Source organism: Mercenaria mercenaria, chromosome 9, assembly GCF_021730395.1.
Source record: "Mercenaria mercenaria strain notata chromosome 9, MADL_Memer_1, whole genome shotgun sequence".
In the NCBI taxonomy this organism is placed as follows: Eukaryota; Metazoa; Mollusca; class Bivalvia; order Venerida; family Veneridae; genus Mercenaria; species Mercenaria mercenaria.
The window spans coordinates 49,276,346-49,299,005 of record NC_069369.1 but is presented as its reverse complement, the minus strand read 5'-3'; the positions used below and the strand labels follow the sequence as shown (position 1 = coordinate 49,299,005).

Genomic DNA, 22,660 nt, shown 5'->3' with positions numbered 1-22,660 from the left:
TCTTAAAGGGCATCATCGCTGTATCTTGGTTCATGTCTATTTCAAGTTTGATGAAATTCTACCTGCTAGTTGCTGAGAAATGGCTGCGGAAGGACATTTTTCATTAAGTCAAGGGCAGTAACTCTAAGGGAAATTGACCAATCCAAAAAACTTTGACGGGCAACATCGCAGTATGTTGGTTCATGTTTATTTCAAGTTTCATGAAATTCTACCAGGTAGTTACTGAGAAATGGCTGCGGACGGACTGTCGGACGGACAATGCCATTTCAATACCCCACTCCCGATTTCATCGGCGGGGGATAATTAATAGAAAATATATTTATAATTTTTTGAAGAGGGAGAGTGTTAGTGTGTGGGGGGGGGGGGGGGGGAGAGAGAAAGGAGGATAATGTGGGCACAGGGAGAATGAGACTAAGCCTGACGATTTTAAGACACATAGGATCTTCCTTCGCCATTGAAGCTGGATAATGGTCATATGACTGAGGTTCGATACTTTGGTGGCTTATATCTTACATTTTCCCGTTCGAAAATATATTTTGTAACAGCTTTTACTAAAAAGAAACAGATTCGGCTCGGCTGGGATAGTTTAGCCTATATATTTGATAGAAGCCACTCGCTTTTTATACGCCCGAAGGGACGTATTATGTTATGACACCGGTGTCCGTCGTGCGTCCGTCCGTTCGTCTGTCCGTCTGTCCGTTAGCAAATTCGTATCCGCTCTGTAGTTTTTGGACTCCTTAAAGGATTTTGAAGAAACTTGACACAAATATTCACCACATCGAGGCAACGTGCAGAGCGCATGTTTTGGATTGCTCGCTTCAAGGTCAAGGTCACACTTAGGGGTCAAAGCTCATATGACTTTGTTTCATGTCCGCTCTGTAACTTTTGAACTGCTTGATAGATTTTAAAGAAATTTGGCACAAATGTTCACCACATCGAGACGACGTGCAGAGCGAATGTTTTGGATGGCTCGCTTCAAGGTAAAAAGCCATACCTTCGTGCGTATATTGCTCCGCATTGCGTTGCTCTTATCTCTTGTTATACTGTAAATATAAGTTGTCGGCAACTGTTTAAAACAAATGTTATATTTGTAAAGAACGGTTGTATGTACAGCACGCGCACACTTCTGTTGTTTTTACACTTATCATGAGCAATCGAAATAAGATATCGTGCAATCAAAAAATAGGAGTCGCAAGCTCGAGATTAGATGTCGAGCGCTAGAGATAAGATTACGTGTGTTCGAGATAAGAAGTCGTGAACTCGAGATAAGAAGTCGTGCTCTCGAAAAGAATTGTCGCGCAATCGGGATTTGATGTCGTGAACTCGTGATTAGGTGTCATGCTCTCGAAACACGCCAATGCGACACGAAGCATTACAGTATGGTACGACATATTTTCTCATAATTTAGACCCATAGTTTATTTAAGTATTCTTTAATTAGAGATGTCTTTGTCGAGAAAATTTAAGTAATTCTGATATGTGTATTTTTGTATAAATGTTTAATTATAAGTTGACTGTATGATTGTGTGTATGTGTGAATGTATATCAGTTGAAGGCCATACTTGAAATAAGTTGTATAATATCTGTATTTGTACACTTAGTATGTTACCTTCAGAAAATAAAGTTATTATTATTATTATTATTATTACACATGACATGTGACACGACGCGCGACATTGATGTCACAATGTCGCGTCGTACTGTCGCTCGTCATGTGCCGAGTGTCGCACTGTTGAGCCCCCGCCCCCCACCACAGTTGGCTGAAAAGTTACCTATACTCATCAAAGTTGCACACAACTATTTTGAAATAATATTTTCTCATAATTTAGACACAAACTGCCCACCAGAGGTCAACATACCTATATTTCAAAATTTCCCAGGAAAAAACTCTGCCTCCTCCTCCCTTAAATGAGGGGAGTACCCTTCCATTAACTTAAAATCAACACAAAAAAGCACCAGAGGCCATCATTTCATACCTGTATTTCAAAATTTCCCAGGAGAAGAGCCTCTGACCCGCCCTCTCTAAAATGACAGGGGTAACCCCTCCCATACATCAAAATTTATAACAAAAATGCACTAGAGCCAAGTATTTCATACCTGTATTTCAAAATGTTCCGGGGGGAGGTCCCCCTAAGCCCCCTAAAATGAGGGTGAGTACCCATCCAGTACCTCAAAATAAATGTACCACAGGCCAACATTTCATACCTGTACATAGAACCCCCCCCTCCAAACACACACATATACACACACGCACACACACACACACATACGGACAGAGACCCCCTCTCGTATCTGCCGCACATAGAATTACGTAGTCCTGGAATAATTTTAGTACTGTGGCGAGTACCGTGTTAGTGCTCAAACCTTTAAATATTAAATATTAACGTACCTATGGCGCGGGACCAGTGAAAAGCAAGCGTGCAGTTCAGGGGCCGTATTCATAAAGCATCTTAAGTATAAGAAATGGATTATTTACTTAAGTATTACTTAGGTAAGAAATTTATTTTACTTAAGTATATTTGTTATTCATAAAACAACTTAATAAGTAATTCTTGGCTTTTATTGTGGACGAAAACATTAAAAAACAACATTAATTTCAGACAGATACAACACGCACAATTATGTTTAAAGTGCTTTTATCTGAAAAACAACACTTGAATCGTACTCACGATGCCATTTTGTTTTCTGACTTAAGTCATTTCTTACGTATCTTAAGTTTAAGCTGTTTTATGAATAGGACTTAAGTTTTTTTATCGTGTTTTCGTGATCTTGTATCGTGTTTTCGCCCTCTCAACTGCAAAGGCGAAAGCGCGAAAACACGATATTTTAATATCGTAATTTCGCCTTCAAACGCTTGCAAGACATTTCGAGAGACCGTAAATTCGAGAGACGCGATCTTAGGATAGCTGGAGATTTTATTTCTTATCGGCAATAGATCCACTTTTCCAGTCGCAAATGTAACATAACATATTATTTATTTGGTATTAAAATGCGCATATACATTTATAGCCAAACTATTTTAACATAGATGAAACATTTTTAAAGATGTTCTGTTCAGTAGGACATGTGACCTTTTCAGAGAAAATTGTAACATGAGGTATGTGTACAAAGTAAAACACAAGATATTCAATAACATTTTTGCAAACAGAAAACTTTCTACTTTGCAGATTTTATCAAAACTTCTCATCACCGTTTTGAATTATGTACATATAAATTGGAATATATAGCCAACTAAAATGTATATTTCTATGTGCTTTTTTTTTTTAGATATTATGATATATGTCTAAAAATTCTGTCTGATTTGAAAACATTATTGGAATTATTTCATTTGTCAACATTTTAACAATTACATTTTTAAACAATTTCTTTTATTATATGCATGAACACCATTAATTCATACATAGATTTTCGATCATATATGACGAATCTAGGCTATATTTTATGTTATCCAGAACAATGAAGTTACTTCATTACTTTCGGTTTATAAAATTTTGCAGAACTAGTTTATATAGAACCATGCTTAAAATTGTTCATTTGCATATTCAAATGTTATAATTTCATTCAAACATTACAAAAACAAAATAACTCTGCCAGTACCCCGACATCTTTCCGAATAAGATCTGGGCTTTTAACTGAATTAAAGTCACTTAGTTATAAAACAATGCAATTTTACAACGGTACCCAGTGTGCGCAATGTTAGGCGTTAAATGTCGCAATGTTAGCGTTAAATATCGCAACCACCGTTAATTAAATGTCGCAAAATCGTCTGCCGCTAAATGTCGCACCTTTAACGTTAAATGTCGCAAAAATTTGCCTACCGTAATATGTTGCAACACCAACGCTAAATGTCGCACAGCAAAATAAGGTAAGTTCAACAGTCTTTACTTAGATACAAGATTGGATGAGTGCATGCTTGCATGCATGAGTATGCAATGAGTGATGAAATAGCATACCGTTCTGTGGCCGTATTCATAAAACTATCGCGTTTTCGCGCTATCAATATCGTGTTTTCGCGTTTTCGCCCTACTTACCACGAAGGCGAAAACACGAAAATACGATGGCAGATCGAGGGCGAAATCGCGAAAACACGATATTAACAGCGCGAAAACGCGATATTTTTTGCATTTTGTTTTCGCATTGTAGCATCGTGTTTTCGCGTAAAAATATCGTGTTTTCGCGATTTCGCCTTAGGACGACAACGCGAAACTGCGATGGCCCCAACGGAACATCGTATTTATCTAAATGAGATTATCAATTTGTTTTCGAAATATTAGATTGATTTGTGTTGTTTTAATAATCGTGAATATAGAAAAACATAAAAGGTAAGTGCAGATTTCCTGGAGGCATAGAGCACAGCAAACACAGCAAGAGACACAGATCGCCAAATAGGCCTGTCACAAATAAAAACACGCACGCACGCACAAGTACACAAGCTGACAGCGAGGACAAAACGAACGGATAAAGAAACACATTTGGCACTGCCAAGGAAGAGCCAGTGGCAACACATTCGAATGATACATCTATTTATATCTTTCTTCTTTCTAAATCATATACTGCTTACAAAGAAGCAATTTTACAGATGAAAGCTGGTCTTACTGACAGTGTTTTTCCTATTTATCATATTTGCAGTTTGCAGTTCTCATTATAATCAATTTTCATCAGTGGAATTAATATGAGCCGTGCCATGAGAAAACCAACATAGTGGGTTTGCGACCAGCATGGATCCAGACCAGCCTGCGCATCTGCGCAGTCTGGTCAGGCTCCATGCTGTTCGCTAACAGTTTCTCTAATTCCAATAGGCTTTGAAAGCGAACAGCATGGATCCTGACCAGACTGCGCGGATGCGCAGGCTGGTCTGGATCCATGCTGGTCGCAAAGCCACTATGTTGGTTTTCCCATGGCACGGCTCAATATTATTATTGTAACCAACAGTGCAAAAGTAAACATACCTCAAATAGTTCGTACGGACATAATTAACACATGTGTATATTGGGCATCCCTCGGTTAAAGTTTTCTACAGAAGAAATTTTGCATAAATATGTCTCACAAGAACCAAAATGCCCAAGAGGCAAACTTAAGTAGAAACATTCGAAAAGATGTAAGTGACGCAAGTGTATTAATGCCATGGGAAAGATGGAGGTAAACCCTGAAACGTTTAGAAAGTTTAGTATAAGATAACCAATTAAGGTAAACTTGCAATATTTTACAAGTTCTTTCTTATAACCAAAAATAACTATCCAGCTTTTAACAGTGTTTAATGTTGGGAGGACGACCCCGGATAAACTGGTACCTGGATAAACCATGTATTGTTCACAAATGCAGCTTGATGGCTTACTCTTCTTAAAAATAGACATACAAAAATACGGATACAAGCTACAAACCATATGATACGAATTTTATATTTGAAAATATAAGCAATTACTACATACAGTTTATATAATTTAAAATATACAATTAGCAGTTTAGAATAAGACAAATGCATGTATAGCTAAAAACAGTATAAATATTTGGTACTAGTACAAGAAGTCTAGCCAATGATTTACATTTAATATACATTTATACCTACTGGATGTTTTAGATTTAGAGCACCACTTCAGAGGAATCGTTTTGCAACAAACTCCAAGCTGCGATACTCTGTCTAAAAAGAGATACTATTGTGCATATATTGTGCATGAGGAAGCCATCCAGCTGGCTTACGGAAGGTCGGTGGTTCTACCTAGGTGACCGCCCGTGATGAAATAACGGAGGGGCACCTGGAATCTTCCACCACAATCAAAGCTAGAAAGTTCCCATATTAACTAAATTTGTATCGGTGCGCAGTTATACCCAAAAAATCTATTGTGAATTACGTGTTCAAACATTTCGTCTTATGAATATAATAAAGAACTAAGAGAAACAAACTCAAATCAAATTAATTATAATTTAATTAGGATTAATTAGATCACGTCCATATATATCAATATGATATTATTTATAATATTATCAATATATAATCAAAAGAGTTTTAAGACATACTGTTATACAATTCAAACAGCATAATCATTTTCAATATTCAAGAAAAACGCCAACCTACCGGACAAGCAACTTCATGAATTTACAAAATTCATGAAAACTAAAACACAAAACTAGTACAAATAATAAATGATAATAATAACAAATCTACAAAGGCATGAGTGCAAGCTGAAATTTTTTTAAAATCCTGAACTCTTTAAACTGCCGAAACTATAGTGATGGGCATTTCTGAACTAAGAAATTTTCTAAAGTTCAAAATCAAATCTGAAAACTGTCATCCTTATAAATAATTTCAATATATTATACAAATAATAGACACAAATTATAATATTGAAAGACCATCAAATTCTAACGTTCATTAATTGTTACAAGGATTTCATACAAAGAAAAACATATATACTCTGAAGAAACAAAAGTTTCTTAGAAATTTAACTGACACTAAATATAAATGTTCAGTCATTGTCTCTCAGAAATTAATCTGTCACTTTTTATTCACACTTCATCACTGTCTCTTTCTAAGAAAACGTTAAATACCATTGTCTTTAGAAACTTATCTCCAAAGTATTACATACTACCTTGTAGTGAACCGACTTCCTCTGATAAATTATCAAGAGTGAAGTTTTCTAGATCCGTATTAATCTGACAATATATTACATATTGAAACATTGTGTATCTAGGAAAACGTCACATACTATTTTCTCTAGAAATAACATCTCCAAAGTATTACATACTACCTTGTAGAGAACATAACTTCCTTTGATAAATTATCGAAAGTGAAGTATCCACTTAGAACTACACACAGAATTACACTACATGTTTATAAACTTAAGTCAGTGAAAATTGTTAACCCAGAAATTATTACAAACTAATTTATCAGGAAAAATAATTTCTTATTGTTAGATACTAATCTGCAATTGCTATAACTTCTTCAGAGGATCATGTGCCCTGAATGAAGTACTAATCCATTTTAATTGAACCAGTAATTTATAATATCTTAACTTCTTGTACTTGAACAAATATTTGTACACACTACAATTTTCTAAAAGAAAAATATACCCTGTTGATGTGTTAACTATATTTTGTAAATTATAAAAAGACTATGAAATTTCAATTAAAGAACCTTTCTCAAGACCTAACACTGATTTCTAAGAAAATTACATATGTGCTACTGTATTTATGAAGAATTGTCTAAGTCTCCTTGTGCCCTCTAAGTTGAGGTGTAAACCCCCATCTTTAACAGCAAAAAGTTCTCTACGAGGAGAATTGGCCTTAAGAAAAGGGCGAAAAGTTGTTAAAAAACTGACCCTTCTATCCTTACACATTGCCTCTAAAGACAAATTTATTTCTTTGACTTTAGAACCAGTACCTGAAAAATCAACTGGTCTTGGTAAAATAGATGAAAAATATAACACTACAGAACTTTCTGCATATGTTTTAGCACATGTGATTAAACTGGAATACAGGGAAGATATTTCACCAACTGAATAGCTGTTAACATCATTTGTGCCCACAGGAAAAATAATGTTATCATAATTGAGATTAATTGATCCTTTTACTATTTTGGAAGTCAAATATGAAATGGTGGCTCCTGGGAAAGAACGAATATCTGTGTCCCAAATATCTTTAACGTGTTTGGCCATGGAATCCGAAATGATGAGGCACTTGTTGATAGCTGGATTTCTAAGTTGATTTATTCTAGAAACTGAAGAGAAAAAGGGGATTTTTTTTTTTTATTTTCTGTCTGATCATATACTAAGAGAGCACAAGTATGATCATTAAAATTGCAACTTATCACTTAACGAAAGTAAAATATTGAGTTTGTCTTCTACTGAAAGTGAAATATATTTTTTATATACATCTGACTGCCAATCGCCTAAAATTTGAATTTCATCTGCAGCAACATTAGCTCTAAAGGCAAAGGTTGCAAAACCTCTACGAAAAGAATGTGAAGAAAATCTTGATGAGTCATAACCTAATTCTGACAAAGGACACCGAAATCTATTTTGGAACTTATGATATGTGACCGGTTTGCCATTTTTCAAGGAAAATAACGGCTGATTATCTTGAGTGGTAGGAATAAATTTTAACATATTGTAGTATGCCGCCACAGGACATAATACTGAAGATTGTAACTTAAGAAGAGGTGTTTTAATGTACGCTGTCCGAACTGAATAGTTTTTGACCACCTCATTGTCACACATAAATTATCCCCTATAGGAGAAATATCACTTCTCAACAAACAACGATGTGATTCAATATCAGATTTAGATGAGGGAACTAGATTTGACTTTCTGGCTACCAAGAAAAAGGCAAATAAAAGCAAACACCAAATAACAGAATCATCTGCTTCTGTGCAATCAAGAATGTCATGTCATTTACTCAGAATCAAAGGTGTTATAGGCTCTGCTTGTTTAATACAATGTTGTTTTAATCTAGTCAATCCATTTAAGGATAAGTTAATAAGAAACTGATTAGCATGATCTAGAGAGTAACTCAACATTAAATGCATGGTCCTAACTCCACTTAAATAATTCCTAATGCTATCAACTGATTTGAACGATCTACTCAAAAATTGAGCATACAACTGTAACGTGTATGTTTCAGCAGGTAAATACTGTAACTGAAAATATAAACAGAATAAAATGAAAGATTCCCATTGAATCTTTAAATTCTTCCTCGAACTTGCTGCATAAGCTGACAAAGATACTTTGAGATCTTGTTTAAGATCTTTAAACTGTTGTTCTGAAATAGAATTATAACTGTTCTACCAGAGATTTACAAACTGAAATAATTCATCTGATACAAAACATTCATAAGTTTCTAAATGACTGGTTAAGAACTTGAAATCTTCTTGATACTTTGTACTTAAATGCCATCTTGAAAGAGAATCTGCTAATCTATTTTCTCCAGTTGTTAAATGTTTAGTTCTAATTTCACATTCGTGAAGAGCTGACAAGTAACAAACTTCTCTTAAAGCTTCCTGAAATTTTTCTGACCTTGACCTTCCGGTGTTTAAAACCTGACACACTGACTGATTAATCGCAATACACAATAATACGCTTGCTTCTAAATTCCTGGCCCCATAATTTTAAGGCAATGACAATAGCTATCAATTCTAACATATCAATATCTAATTTTTTTTGCTTAATATTTTTTAGGGAACTCTTGAGTGAAAGAACGAGCCATTAAAGTAACCTCCACAACCTGTTTAACAACTGTCAGTGGAAAAAATTGCATCTGGATTCGACCAGTCATCGTATAACATAATGGAAATACCATTATAATGTAACAGAAATCTGTCCCACCAAAATAAGTCCTTTTTAACCATATAAGGAATACTGGTCTGAATATTTGGGTGTAAACCATGTATGGACCGTAACCAATTCAACATTCTATTTATGAAAATACGCCCTGGCCTAACGCAAGCTGCAACAAAATTTAACTTTCCAATCAGAGATTGTAACTCCCTGAGAGAAGCAGTTGACTTGTTTAACCAAAGACTGATTAACTTCTTAATTTCATTTAGTCTATCAGTTGTAACCTCCTTTGTCATGGAGTTGGAGTTGAACAAAACTCCTAAGAAAATCATAATTTCTGATGGAATATAAGCTTTTTCTTTTGATTCTTCCAAGCCTGCTTTCTCTAATACTTCTCTTAGACAATAAAATGCAAACCAAGCCTTTTCTCTACTTTCCACACCTGCTAATTCATCCAAATAGTTCAAAATAGCTCACCAATTTGGAACATCATGAATGAAATTGCATTTGTAACTCTTTGACAGATAGCCGCAGCGTTTCTTAGACCCATAGATAAAACTGTATCACAGAAAATGTGCTTTTTCCAACGAAACGAAACTAAATTGTAGTCGCCTGGACAAATATTAATTTGTCTGTAGGCTTTTCGTAAATCCAACTTGAACATTAAACAATGCCTACCTTTTGCTTTTATTAATTGAATAAAATCATCAATCTTTGGGAAGATTAATTCTATTTATTCACCTAAATATCTATCTTTACAAATAAAATCATTGACAGCATTACCCTTTGGAAAACTGAGATCTAAAATAATTCTTCTCTCTTCTGATTCCTTTTTTGGTACTGAATTCAGGGGAGAAATTTTTATGTTATCTGTAAAAGGATTGCTCTTAAAAGGCCCAATAATAGAATTACTTGCCTTTTCTTTTTCTAAATATTTTGTAATTCTGCTGGATAATTCTCAGCCCCTTTATGATTTTGTGTTTCCATAATTCTAATTGTTTAAAAGAATTTACATCACCATGGAAATCTAAAGGGAAACCGTATTTTAATAGATCCATAACCAGAGTATCCTTATAACCTATTAACATTCTGTTTCAAAATTCATCATTTATTTGTTATTAATAACAATGCGACAACCTTGAAAATTATGTTTACCTGACTTTTTGACTTTTGTGTGTAAATGAACCATATCTATGGATACATTATCAACTTTGGGTTTTGTTACTTTACAAATCTGACATTTTTTTGGAGTGATAACAAAGTGAATTTTTATTATTACTTGTTTCCTTTTGTTCAATAGTTTTATCAATTTCCACTAAACAAAATTTTGGAAGAAATGTATTAACCAAATGTTCATTCGTCGTACTCGCTTCGAAAGTTGCGCAAAACCTGTTCTAAGTCACTTTTGTGTGTGTGGGCAAGCACTTGAACATTCGGGAGGCTCTAATTTTTTATTATCCTTTAGTCAGCAAGAAGCACAAATATGTTGTGCCCACCTTTGTTTTCCCTCAAGGACCATCAAGTGGGACATGGATTTATGCTGACATTTGTTTTTCTGGTAAAGAGGGCAGAACCATGTCTTATCATCTGATTGTTTCTCTTCCTTACTTTTAAAATCTTTTTGTTGTAGGGAGTTGAAGATTTCTTTACCGAAGCTCTTGACAAAATATTGGTTTCCACATAATGAAAGTCATCTCCCCAACATTTGTGACCTAATTCTATTTCTCTTAGAATTGCTGCATACAAAGATTTAATGGTTTGAAAATCGTATGAACTACTTAAATACATTAAACGTTTCAAAAGTTCTAATCTTGCTTCTTTTTCCTTTTTGGTTGTAGACTGAGAAATGATTTCCAATTCCCCAGCCACAAATGAATTGAATTCTAGAGAATCGAAACTGACTTTGGCAGAGACATGCTCATAACGTAAGTATGCCTGTGGGTATTTTTGTCTGAATTTTACATGGTCAGAAGATTTTGCAGAAATTCCAGATTTTTTCTTATATTTTCTACTTTTCTTTTTATGAGAAACTGAACTGTCTGAATCTGAACTACTTTCTGAATCTGATCCACTATCCGTATCAGCTGTTTTTGAATTTTTCTTTTTACTGTTTTCGTCCTCTTTACTATCAGCTGACTTAGATGTTTTTAAATTATTTCCAGACTCGGTAGAATCAGAACTGGACTCTAAATCGGAATCTGTTTCCGATTCTGAAGCCAGCCCACAGGATTTTAATTCTTTTTGTGCTTTAGCGCGTAGCTTCTTTTTCTTCCTTAAATTTTGCAGTGTTATTTTACTGTCATTAACATTTTTAACAGGCTCACATCGTAATTCTGCTACAGACTTTTGTTTCCGAGCAATCTTTTTCTTCAGTTTACTTATCTGTGCTTCCCTTTGAAGCTCCTCCTCTTCTTTCACCAGTGATTTGTACTCACTTTCTAGCGAAGCTAGCGTTTCCTCACTTGCTCTGGACGCTGAAATGTGAGAAACCATCTCGGAAACATCTTCTCCACCCGTTTCGTGCGAAGCTTGGTACTCGGCAGGATCATCCAGTTCCCCGATTCCGACGAATCCTTCTGAAGCTGACCTTATTGTAGTCGTGCCTAACTACCGACCTACCCGACGTCTTGCTTTCTTTTCCAGACATTTTTCTAATTTACAGTCAAATTTTTTAACAAAGTTTTACTTTACAAAGAATTTTAATGTTCTACGTCAAAATTACTTTTCGAAACTCCTTATGGTTTTCCTACATTTTTAAAGTTACGTAAATTATTCTAATCCAAATTTAAACGAAATAATGTTCTGTTTTGAAAACCAGAGAAAAACTAATTTCGACGTGACCAGACTAATAGAAAAAAACAGAATGAAGCGCCAATTCAAAAATACCTATATATTTACTTATCTCTAACCTATCAAGCAAAGAAAACAAAATTCAAAATGACCAGTCAATTCAAGAATAAAAGAATCCGTTGACCAACCGAAATTATTGACACAACAAAAGGACTGCTTGATTTTGACTGAAGAAAAATTTAGATGTTCCACATAATTAACCAATTTTAATGTAAACAATAAAATACGCTACATGCAAGATTCTACAGTAACGACCGAGTGCTCGTTTTTTACAAATAAACCAACGTAACACTATGTATGTCCATTGAACCTCGATGTACTTAATTTGGGCATGTCGGAAAATTTTGTTTGCACAAAAACAGGACACCTGTCTCACTCTGCTGTTCAAGTTTCAAATCACATCTGGTTTGTTGGTAGATCAAGAGAACAAAAATGATCAGCCGGTGCCTCGGGTAAGAATAAAAGCTACGCTAAATACAATACTCTTGGAGTGATAATAAAGATTTTTTAATGGTTGCAATTAAATTTATTAATCTATATCCAAATCTGGATACCGAAATACCATTTAGCAAATTATGCAGTTTGAATTTGCGTTTGCCAGTGTTAGATGTTGTTTACGTTTACTGCAAAGTCTCGTTTCGCGTGAGAAAACTTGAAATATTTGCTATTTGTGAGTAGATACATTTACCAAAAACCTGTCAAAATGCGGATGCAGAATTCATGCGTTAAATTAAACATTGAAGAAGATTTCAAAAACGGTAACAACAAAAAATGGTTGCACACGGTTCGAATGCGATTTGTTCATATGTGTAGCAGTTGGGATCAGGTAAGAGTTTAGATGCAGTTACCCTAACAGACACAATGTTAGGTCCCTTTGGTGGATACATAATATGCCTGCGCGGGTCTTGGCAGTTGCACAACAGAATATATCATAGTATGACATGACTGTAAAGTGATTCGTGCCAGAGTGATCGAGCTACTGAAGCACACACTTTCCAGGGTTAAGTTACATAGGACTCTACACGAAAAATGGTTATATTCCTCAAAATATCCGGGGCTACTCCAGTTGCAATTTTAGACACTGCCACGATCACTGCCAGTAATCATGAGCGGTGTGATAAACTATGAATTTAAATGATTATCTTTATATTATGTAGTACAAATGTGACAAACAAAATATATTAAGTCTGGAACATAGCATCTCTTGCTGAAAAATATTCAACATTTTCAAGGGGAGGCCCTACAAACCCATTCCACCAGGAGATGGAGACCCTCCTCCGTCACCTACCCAACTCTCGCAGCATCTCTGCTTGGTTCGTAGCTATGCTGCTCATATCTGGCGTACAGTTCAAAATCATCCAGGTACGCCCCTGGTATGGATGGAGGGACTTGCACGAGTGATTGAGGTGATAATATATGACACGGCTCAGAACAAAGCTTAAATCGTTGTTTCTTGCTCATAGATCACCCATCTAGTTATGCAATGGTCCCTAGTTGGTTTCGATGTGAAAGGGAAATGCATAAAATACAGTTTCTGTCATCATCAAATAACAATAACAATGATTATTAGGCTTGTTTACACTGTGAATGAGATGTTGTAACATAATGTAAACTTTTGTTGTGAGGTTTTATCATTGTACTTTTACTTAAATAAAATATTAGACATTTTGTGCTCTGAACTGACAATTTTTGCCGCATAAACATCTATATACGTCTGTTGAATGACGCATTTTCAGTTTAAAAGCCAAGTGTTCATTATTGGCCATGAATTAATCATTTATACAAATTGATAATATTCTACTTTCACTTTCAACCATTAAAAGATTTTGTAAGATAAATAGCTCATAGATCTTCCGTAGCTAGGTTTCTCTCTTTTTGAATTGATAGTGTAATAGCTATCTCAACAATAGAACATATACATTCATTACACATATTATTGAATCGATGATACAGGTTTCAACTGCGGGAATTTAAAGTTGCACGATTTTCACGAAAGTCATGCTATACACAGAACACATAGATTTATCTAGCTAAACGTAATGTCTATACTGAGGAAAACGAAGATGTCTTCAAATACAGCAATTTATTTGATCGTGTGTCTCGTCGTTTCGCTGTTGATAAGTGCAGACGGAAAAAGTAAGTACAGTTTTTTGTATTTACAATGATAGAAGTTAAGACTCAAAGCGGTGCCACTGCCACTGCCACTTCATTAGGTATTTCAATGACCTTGACCCCAATTGTCAACAAAGCTTTTTAAAGTGGAAAGTGCCTTTAGCTTAGTCAGGAATCAATAAATTCATCCAAAACACTTTGCTTATTAATCTTAATAATATTCTGAATTGGGTGATACAACTTTGCAGAAATTCTTTTTATCCATAATAAGTTAAAAATTTGAAAAATGTGGCCACTTCCAATTCCTTAATCAGTGTTCATCTATATGAAAATTTCTGAGAAACTGCTAATTCTTGGAATGATAAACCGTATCATGTTCAGTACATAAACACATAATTAGAGGAAAAATACAAGAATTATAATATTTGTCGCTGAAATTAATTAGTTACACCATTTTTTATGAAAGTAGTGACCTACAAAATATGGGAGGCGAGAGTTGAAAGTGCTGTAGTTTTTTTTTTGTAAAACACTATATATGGTAAAATACTGCATTATTATGAAAGATATAATGTTAATGAACACATCTACATCATTTTGAAACGAAAAGTCTTTATCTTAAAAAGTCACTGAAATGCCTAACTTCATTTTTTTGGTCAGCGTTTCCTTATACATCGTGTATCAGTGTCTATGTATTTTTTGTGAACTGACAATCGATGCCCTCTTGCTTTTGAACGTATTTGTTCCAAAGTGTCCGAAGTGTACTGGGAATGCTCAACGCTGCTCATATTAGAATTTTTGTCGGTTTTCATATCTGATCACTCCACTCGCTTCGCTTGCCGATATGGGTTCGAGTCTCGCTTGTGGCGTTGAAGTTTTCATGTGAAGAAGCCACTATGATTTGAATCTACGGCAACGTGCATGGAAGTCGAAGAGCTTACCATTGCGCCTTTGTGTCATAATTATTGACGAAGATAAATGAGTGCTAGGTCAATACCTACGGACCGGGACAGTACCATTCCTATGATACCGACAACTAAATGACTTCGGTAACATAAGGACCGAGACAGTACCATTCCTATGATAACGACATCTAAATGACTTTGGTTGCATAACTTTTTTTTTCATTTTTAGCTCGACTATTTGAAGAATAGTCTAGCTATTCTACTCACCCTGGCGTCGGCGTCGGCGTCGGCGTCGGCGTCACACTTTGGTTAAGTTTTTGCATGCAAGTACATACAGCCATCAATTAAAGGCATATAGCTTTGAAACTTATTTTTTCTTTTTCTAGGTCAATTACCAACCTCTTTGGGTCAAGTCCCATAACTCTGACATGTATTTTGAGCAAATTATGCCCCCTTTTGGACTTAGAAAATTTTGGTTAAAGTTTAACATGCAAGTTACTATCTCCAAAACTAATGCAGATATTGATTTGAAACTTCACACGTGTCTTTGGGATTATAAAACTAGTTGATAGCAGCAAGTCCCATAACTCTGACTTTCATTTTGGCCAAATTATGCCCCCTTTTGGACTTAGCAAATTCTGGTTAAAGTTTTGCGTGCAAGTACATACAGCTATTACTAAAAGGCATATAGATTTGAAACTTATTTTTTCTTTTTCTAGATCAATTACTAACCTCACTGGATCAAGTCCCATAACTCTGGCATGTAATTTGGGCAAATTATGCCCCCTTTTGGACTTTGAAAATTCTGGTTAAAGTTTTACATGCGAGTATCTATCTCCAAAACGAATGCAGATATTAAATTGAAATTTCACATGTGCCTTCGGGGTTATAAAACTAGTTGATAGCAGCAAGTCCCATAACTGATATGCATTTTGGTCAAATTATTCCACCTTTTGAACTTAAAACTCTTTTCATATTTAACCTTTTTGGGTAATATATTCCTGCTTCTTGGACAATATTTCGAATAGTCGAGTTTGGCTGTCTTACGGACAGCTCTTGTTATGAAATGATGCCCCATTTAATAGTATGCCATTTTTAACAAAGTTCTTTTCGCGATTAGTATTTCAATACACATCGCAACTGAATGTAACCACACACATTTCTTTGCTATGATAATACAAACGGTGTGGCATATGTTCCGTAATTTGATGGAATTATGGCCCATTTTATACTTAGCAATTTATTTCAACAAATTTTCAACACTTATTTTGTTTGCGATTGCCAGCAAGTTAGTGTCTCAGAAACTACACATTAATCTGTGAATGAATCTTCACACACTTCTTTGCACTGACACTACCAATTAATTGACATACATAACGGCGTTCCATAAATTTTGCTGTCACGTGCCCCTACCGCTGCTTATCCCAAACAATACCATAGCCTTTTCTGCAGATAATATGTATAGTTTCACTGGAATCCACCTCATACTCGAAGCAGGATGTGGGGTATGAGTGCCACATTCCATTCGTACATCCCAAACAAAATATCTCGCGTACATCCTCACTTCATGGAGGTCGTGTGTGCGAAGTTTCCTTGGAACAAATTGATAACTTTGGAAGTAGCACTAGTAAGCGCAATAAACTTTAGAGGGGAAAAGGCATGGGTATCCCCCATTTTTGTTCATCTCAGAAAAAAATGGCCACTCTTATTAACGATGATTATATTTATGAATATAATTGGAATCATTGTAAAATTATGCTAGTGGTTCGCACCACAACTGTGGAAGGATGGGTAGGTGTATAGGTGCCCTTATCTTCGTCTATCTCGGAAAAAATGTCTCGCTCACCTACACTTCATGGTACCCGTATGCATAGAGTTTCTTTGCAATCATGATCATAAAAGTGTGAACTAGTTTTCTTTACAAACTTGGGGATAGGGGAGGAGGCCGGGGTATGTATGCAGGCATATTCCTTAAAAATGCATGTCATAAACAATTACACTTTAATGAAATCTCTTTAAGGTTCATGTAAAGTGTTTTGAAACTGCCCCTCGGGTGAATTTTCATTACTTTCATGTTTTAGGCCGTTTTTCATAAAATGTATACCAAAGTGTTCAGAATAAGCAGAATTGCCTTTCTATAGAGGATGTTCTGTTCGATATAATTAATTTTCTCTTCTATATTTGCTTGCTCACATTCTGTTTCGTAGAAAATACCAAACTTTTTTCTTTTTTTTCAAATTTTCAAAAATATTTTGACATTATGTATCTACTTTTTGTGTGCCTAACATATTTCTCCAGGTACTCCCAGTGTTGAAACTATTACAAACTATGTACATTTCAAAACGTTGCAAAAATTGCAAAATGAAAGTGAAAGTAGAGCTGTCAAAATGATACAATACACCTATGTTTGAGAAATACATTTAAGTTAACCATATTTCATTACTGGGAGTACATAGATGACCATGTTAAACACAAAACCTTAATAAAGTTAAAAGAAAAATACTTTTGAAAAAGGACTTTGATATTGTCTACAAAATAAAACATTGACAGTCGAAGTAAATGTTATATTAGACCACTGGCACCAGAACAGAAAGAAAATGCAACCGTACATGTTATACCCTACCCCTAGGTATACTATAAGAGCAATGGTCATCACTAGCCCATTTCAATCGTACATTTCTCACATAAATCGCGCAGTTCGGTATCATCAGTTCGGTGATTGGGTACCAAGCATATTGAACAAGCGGTAACTTTTATCTTCCATCATGCACAATCACATTATCTCAATATTTCATATTGCAGAGATACTCCACATATTTTATGCTTTCGTCAACGTTACAGAAAAAACTTGAGTGAACTTCCCTAATGAACATTCGGTGCTCTGAGTATCACATAACAAAACGTACATAATTTCTACAGTTAGTTAATTTGTGCAGGTAGTATATAAAAAAATGTCTCTTAATTTTCATTTTAGGCAAGTTGTTTAAATTTTAAAAGAAGTAGTATTGTTTTAAAGTGTATGGAACAGGGAATCGTTTGCTCAGTTTATTGATAGCTTGTGTGTATTACATTTGTATGTCATTTTTTCTTGGTAGATATATGGGCACGACCCTCGTACGCCCAGCGAGATGGAACTCTCAACAAGCCCACGGATAGCTCTGCTTCCATATTTAATCTACAGCCAGATACCAAGAGGATGGAAAAACTGAGGACATCCAAATACCAGCCAAACACCAGTATCGGCAGACAAGCATTGAGAAAAAATGACCACGTTGATTTTAAGAATATGCATAGACTTCCTAATATTTTGCAGCTTGATACAAGGTTTGTCACTTTCGTAAGATTTTCTATACATTTGCCAAAGAGGTCACCGGATTAGGCAACCTTCGTAACGTTAGACCTTGATCTAGTTCTTAAGGGCCGTGGAGTGCAGTCAATTTATCATTGAAGAGGTGTTTTATTACTATATATATACCTTTTATGAACAGACTCCATCGTAATTATCGCACGTAATTTTTTGTTTGGTTACGTTCTATGTCTCAAAAAGATCTTAAGGTTACTGACCTCTAGATTTTGGTCTTTCTTTAGAAGTCTGTACCGATTATAAACATTAGTATATTAGGTTTTGTTTCAAGATTATCTTAAAAATGTCAGATGAAAAAAAAGCCCAAGTCGGGAATTGAACCAACATTATTGCAGTTTTGAAAACAAACGCTTGTATGCTTATCTTGAATAAATTACTTGAATACATTTTGTATTTAATTTGTAGAATAAGACCGGTTGAAAGAGACACGTCGATGACAAAGAAGAGATTTTCATGGTTTAACCAAGACGCCGGCGCTCGGCTAATACTTCTTCCAAAATACAACAACAGAACAACTGGAGGAACCGTATTGTACCTGTGATACATGACATTTACACTACATGAGAGGGTTGTTGATTGGATAAACGTAATGTTGTAACGTTTATGTTATTATTTATGAACTACAAAGTCGGCTGTTAATGAATAAAGTTGTGTGAATATCATTTTTGGCTTAAATTTATATTTTTAAAGGGGAAATCACAGTGTCATTGAACAAACCAAACCCAGCTTTTTCAATGTCTTTTATAGTTATTCCAGTTTTCCGTCTGTGCACCAGTAAATTAATTAAGTTAGTTTTTAGCTTGACTGGTCAGAGCTATTCTACTCGCCATGGCGTCGGCGTCAGCGTCAGCGTCACGCCTTGGTTAAAGTCCTAAGACTCTGACATTTATTTTGACTAAATTATTCCCCCCTTTGGACTTACATGTAGAATCTCCTGGTTAAAGCCCTGCTCCGCGGCTATTCAAATTCTGTTGTGTGTATGCAATCCATGATTATAATAAGTAACAGTTAACGACCACGTGCCACACTATAGCACGCAAAACCGCAGGTATTTTATATAGAATTAAAAAGAAATAGATTCTTTTTGACAGGCGTCACTGTTCATAGCCAGGATTTTCATGCTTTTTCAGTGATAATTAAAGGATGAAAGGTAGGACTGGAGCAGGTCTTTAAGTTTTGCATGCAGGTTACTATCTCTAAAACTAATGCAGATAATGGACTGAAACTTCACATGTGCCTTCGGGGTTATAAAAAAGGTGAACGCATTAAGTCCCATAATTCTGGCATGCATTTTGGCCAAAGTATGCTCCCCTTTTGGACTTAGAAAATCCTGGTTAACGTTTTGTATGCAAGTTACTATCTCAAAACTAATGCAAATATTGAATTGAAACCACGTTTCTTTGGGTAAATAAAAATAGGTCCTGACATGTATTTTGCATAATTATGTTTCCTTTTGAACTTAGAAATTTCTGGGTAAGGTAGTTACTATCTCTGAAACTAATGCAGAAACTGGACTAAAACTTCAAGGTTAATATTCCTGCTTCTGGGATAACAATTCAAATAGTAGAGCATTGACGGCTGTTGTTGTATACATGTGCGATCTGTCTCGATTGGCACAGACGCAAAGCCGTTTTGAAACGGCGAAAGGATATTCCTCCAATTTTTTGTAATGAAACAAAAACATTTTAGAGGACTCCCTATAATTCCTCCGTGTTTTACCCTCATCAAAACTATTCAACTTTTCAGTCCATGTAAAACTTAGTTCAATTCCTTCTATTCATTTTTGAGCAAGTGAGTGATTCGTGAAAGACAAGCAGGTCTCGCAGCAGTTGCAGGATAAAAAGCGTTTAAAACCAACCACACGTCTATGGCATCATGGAATGATTCATAGGGCATGTTTCTGAATTATATTTTGTACATTGTATAAGAATTTGCATACATTTCTCAGGAATTAATGAAGCGAATACTTTGCCCCGTGTGGTTCTGGGACGATCTATGTATGAAAAGAATTGGAACCACTGCCTTACCCTTGCATGATCGTAAGAGGCGACTAATAGGGTCTTAACACTTGGTTTTGCTGTAACTCTGTGATTCCAGCAGGTATGCAAATTTTGATTCCATACCTCATGTTTTTATTTCGATGTAAATGAGATATGAAACCAAAATTTGTAGTCCTGTTTGGCGCCATATAACTATACTGTGTTGGTGCGCCGTAAAACCCAAATAAATAAATAAATAAATAGAAGCGAATACTTTAAAAGTACTCGTCATCATGCAATGACCGTTCTGATCTAGGCTTTATAATAATATCACATTACAATAACATTCCGGCCCATCTGGAGCTTCGGTATTAGGATAGGATTTTGTTTGAAAACAACGAAATAGCCCGAAGATTCCGAGTACAATGGAGGCTTCATTTTACCTTACTTTCTTTGTAATTATTAAATAAGCAACTTGTATGCAGCGACGCAATAAGCCCCGTAGTGTATACTGTGTTGGACATGGTTTGCAGTTACAAGTTACTGAATAAAATCTGTAAAAAGATCCTTTGAAAGCAAAGAATGCAACCAAGAAGAATAATAGCAGACTCGGTTTGATTGAGTCTGTTCGTTAGAGGTAATGGAACTGAGTAACACCTCTTTAAATTTATATGTAAATCCGACCAGATCTGTGCAAAAATACAGGAACGACACCCGCAGAAGAAAACATTCTGAATCAAAACCAAGATTCCTGTCACAAATGGCTATACGTTCTATTGGTGTAAGGAATGTTTTAACTTCACACCTGCCTGTATGTGCCATTTTTTTTTGGTCTGTGCAAAATTGTCATAGCCTCAGAACAATAGCATAATAAACTGGTCGCTGGCTAGCTTTAGCAAAAAGGTAACCTTGTATATCTTTTTTATGACAGGCGAAAAATTTCGGGAGTTGTGGAGGGATTATCTGTTGGTTCGCCCCGAAGTACTCGTCTGTTAAACTCCTACATTTTAAAGGCATTTTGTTGACACGTGCAGAATGAACTTGCACATGCTGCCGACATATGCCAGTACCATGACCGGATAACGAATGGGTTTTGGCTCGGCTATTAGAATAATTACGAGAGATATTCTACTCACCATGGCGTCGGCGTCGGCGTGCACCCTGATTAAAGTCTTATCTCAGTGAAAGGCTTTCAAGTCATCAAACCTTCAGGAGTAACCAAGTTAGATAACGTTTGGTTGATTTTATTGCAGATTATGGCTGTGGCAACGTTAAATGTCGCAACGCCGCTAAATGTCGCAACCACCGCTAAATGTCGCAAAATCGTCTGCCGCTAAATGTCGCACCTTTAACGTTAAATGTCGCAAAAATTTGCCCACCGTTATATGTCGCAACACCAACGCTAAATGTCGCACTTCCTATTTGACACTATGACTATCATTTCCTTGTGTATATTTACTTTTTTGAGGGAAGAAAAATTAACAGGTTTATGTAACACAAATAATTATCTTAATGATAAGTGCTGTTACGTGTAGCAACAAGAGGGCCTTGTTGCCCAAGATCGCTCACCTGAGTTCCACACCTTGCTTGAACAGTCACGCAAGAAAAATATATGTGAAATTATTTTGTAATAGGGCCAGTGTTTTAGGGCAGAAATATTCTGATGTTTCTTCTAACTAAATACGATTTGGTAATAGTGTTGTATGTTTCTGGAGGTTGGGTATGGGTGGGGAACGGGGTGAATAACGACACAGAAATTTAAGACACAAACACACAGCACCAAGACAATTAATAGAAAATATAAATACTTACATTTCTGAAGGGGGGGGGGGGGGGGGGGGGGGGGAAAGGGGGGCGGGTTATGTGTGGGTAGGCGGAAAAGTAGGATAATAAGGGGAATGAAACTAAACCAAACAATTTTAAGAGACTTAAAGTAAAATAATATCAAAATTCCCGCTTTACCTGAAAGAATGTACAGAGGACCACATAGGTTCTTTCTCCGCCATTGAAGCTTGATAGTTACCTTATGACTTTAAATGTAAACCTCCAAACAAAGAAATAGAACCCATGGCTGATTAATAGAAAATCTTCGTTTTCTACAGCTGGTACAAGACACAGTCTTCGTGTTCATAGTTCATAGTTGAACATCCTGTTGTGTAACAGGCCTGGGTTGTTGCCAGAGCCG

The 22,660-nt window shown here is 35.6% G+C and overlaps 1 protein-coding gene across 1 annotated transcript; it reads left to right on the top strand.

The window, feature by feature from the left end:
• The first annotated feature begins 14,075 nt into the window (after positions 1-14,075).
• Positions 14,076-19,158, top strand: LOC123547076 (uncharacterized). Its single transcript, XM_045333853.2, has 3 exons — positions 14,076-14,254; positions 18,228-18,456; positions 18,902-19,158. Exons 1-3 carry the CDS (start codon positions 14,158-14,160, stop codon positions 19,035-19,037), a joined length of 462 nt encoding a protein of 153 aa, XP_045189788.2. The 5' UTR covers positions 14,076-14,157; the 3' UTR covers positions 19,038-19,158.
• The last annotated feature ends 3,502 nt before the right edge of the window (positions 19,159-22,660 follow it).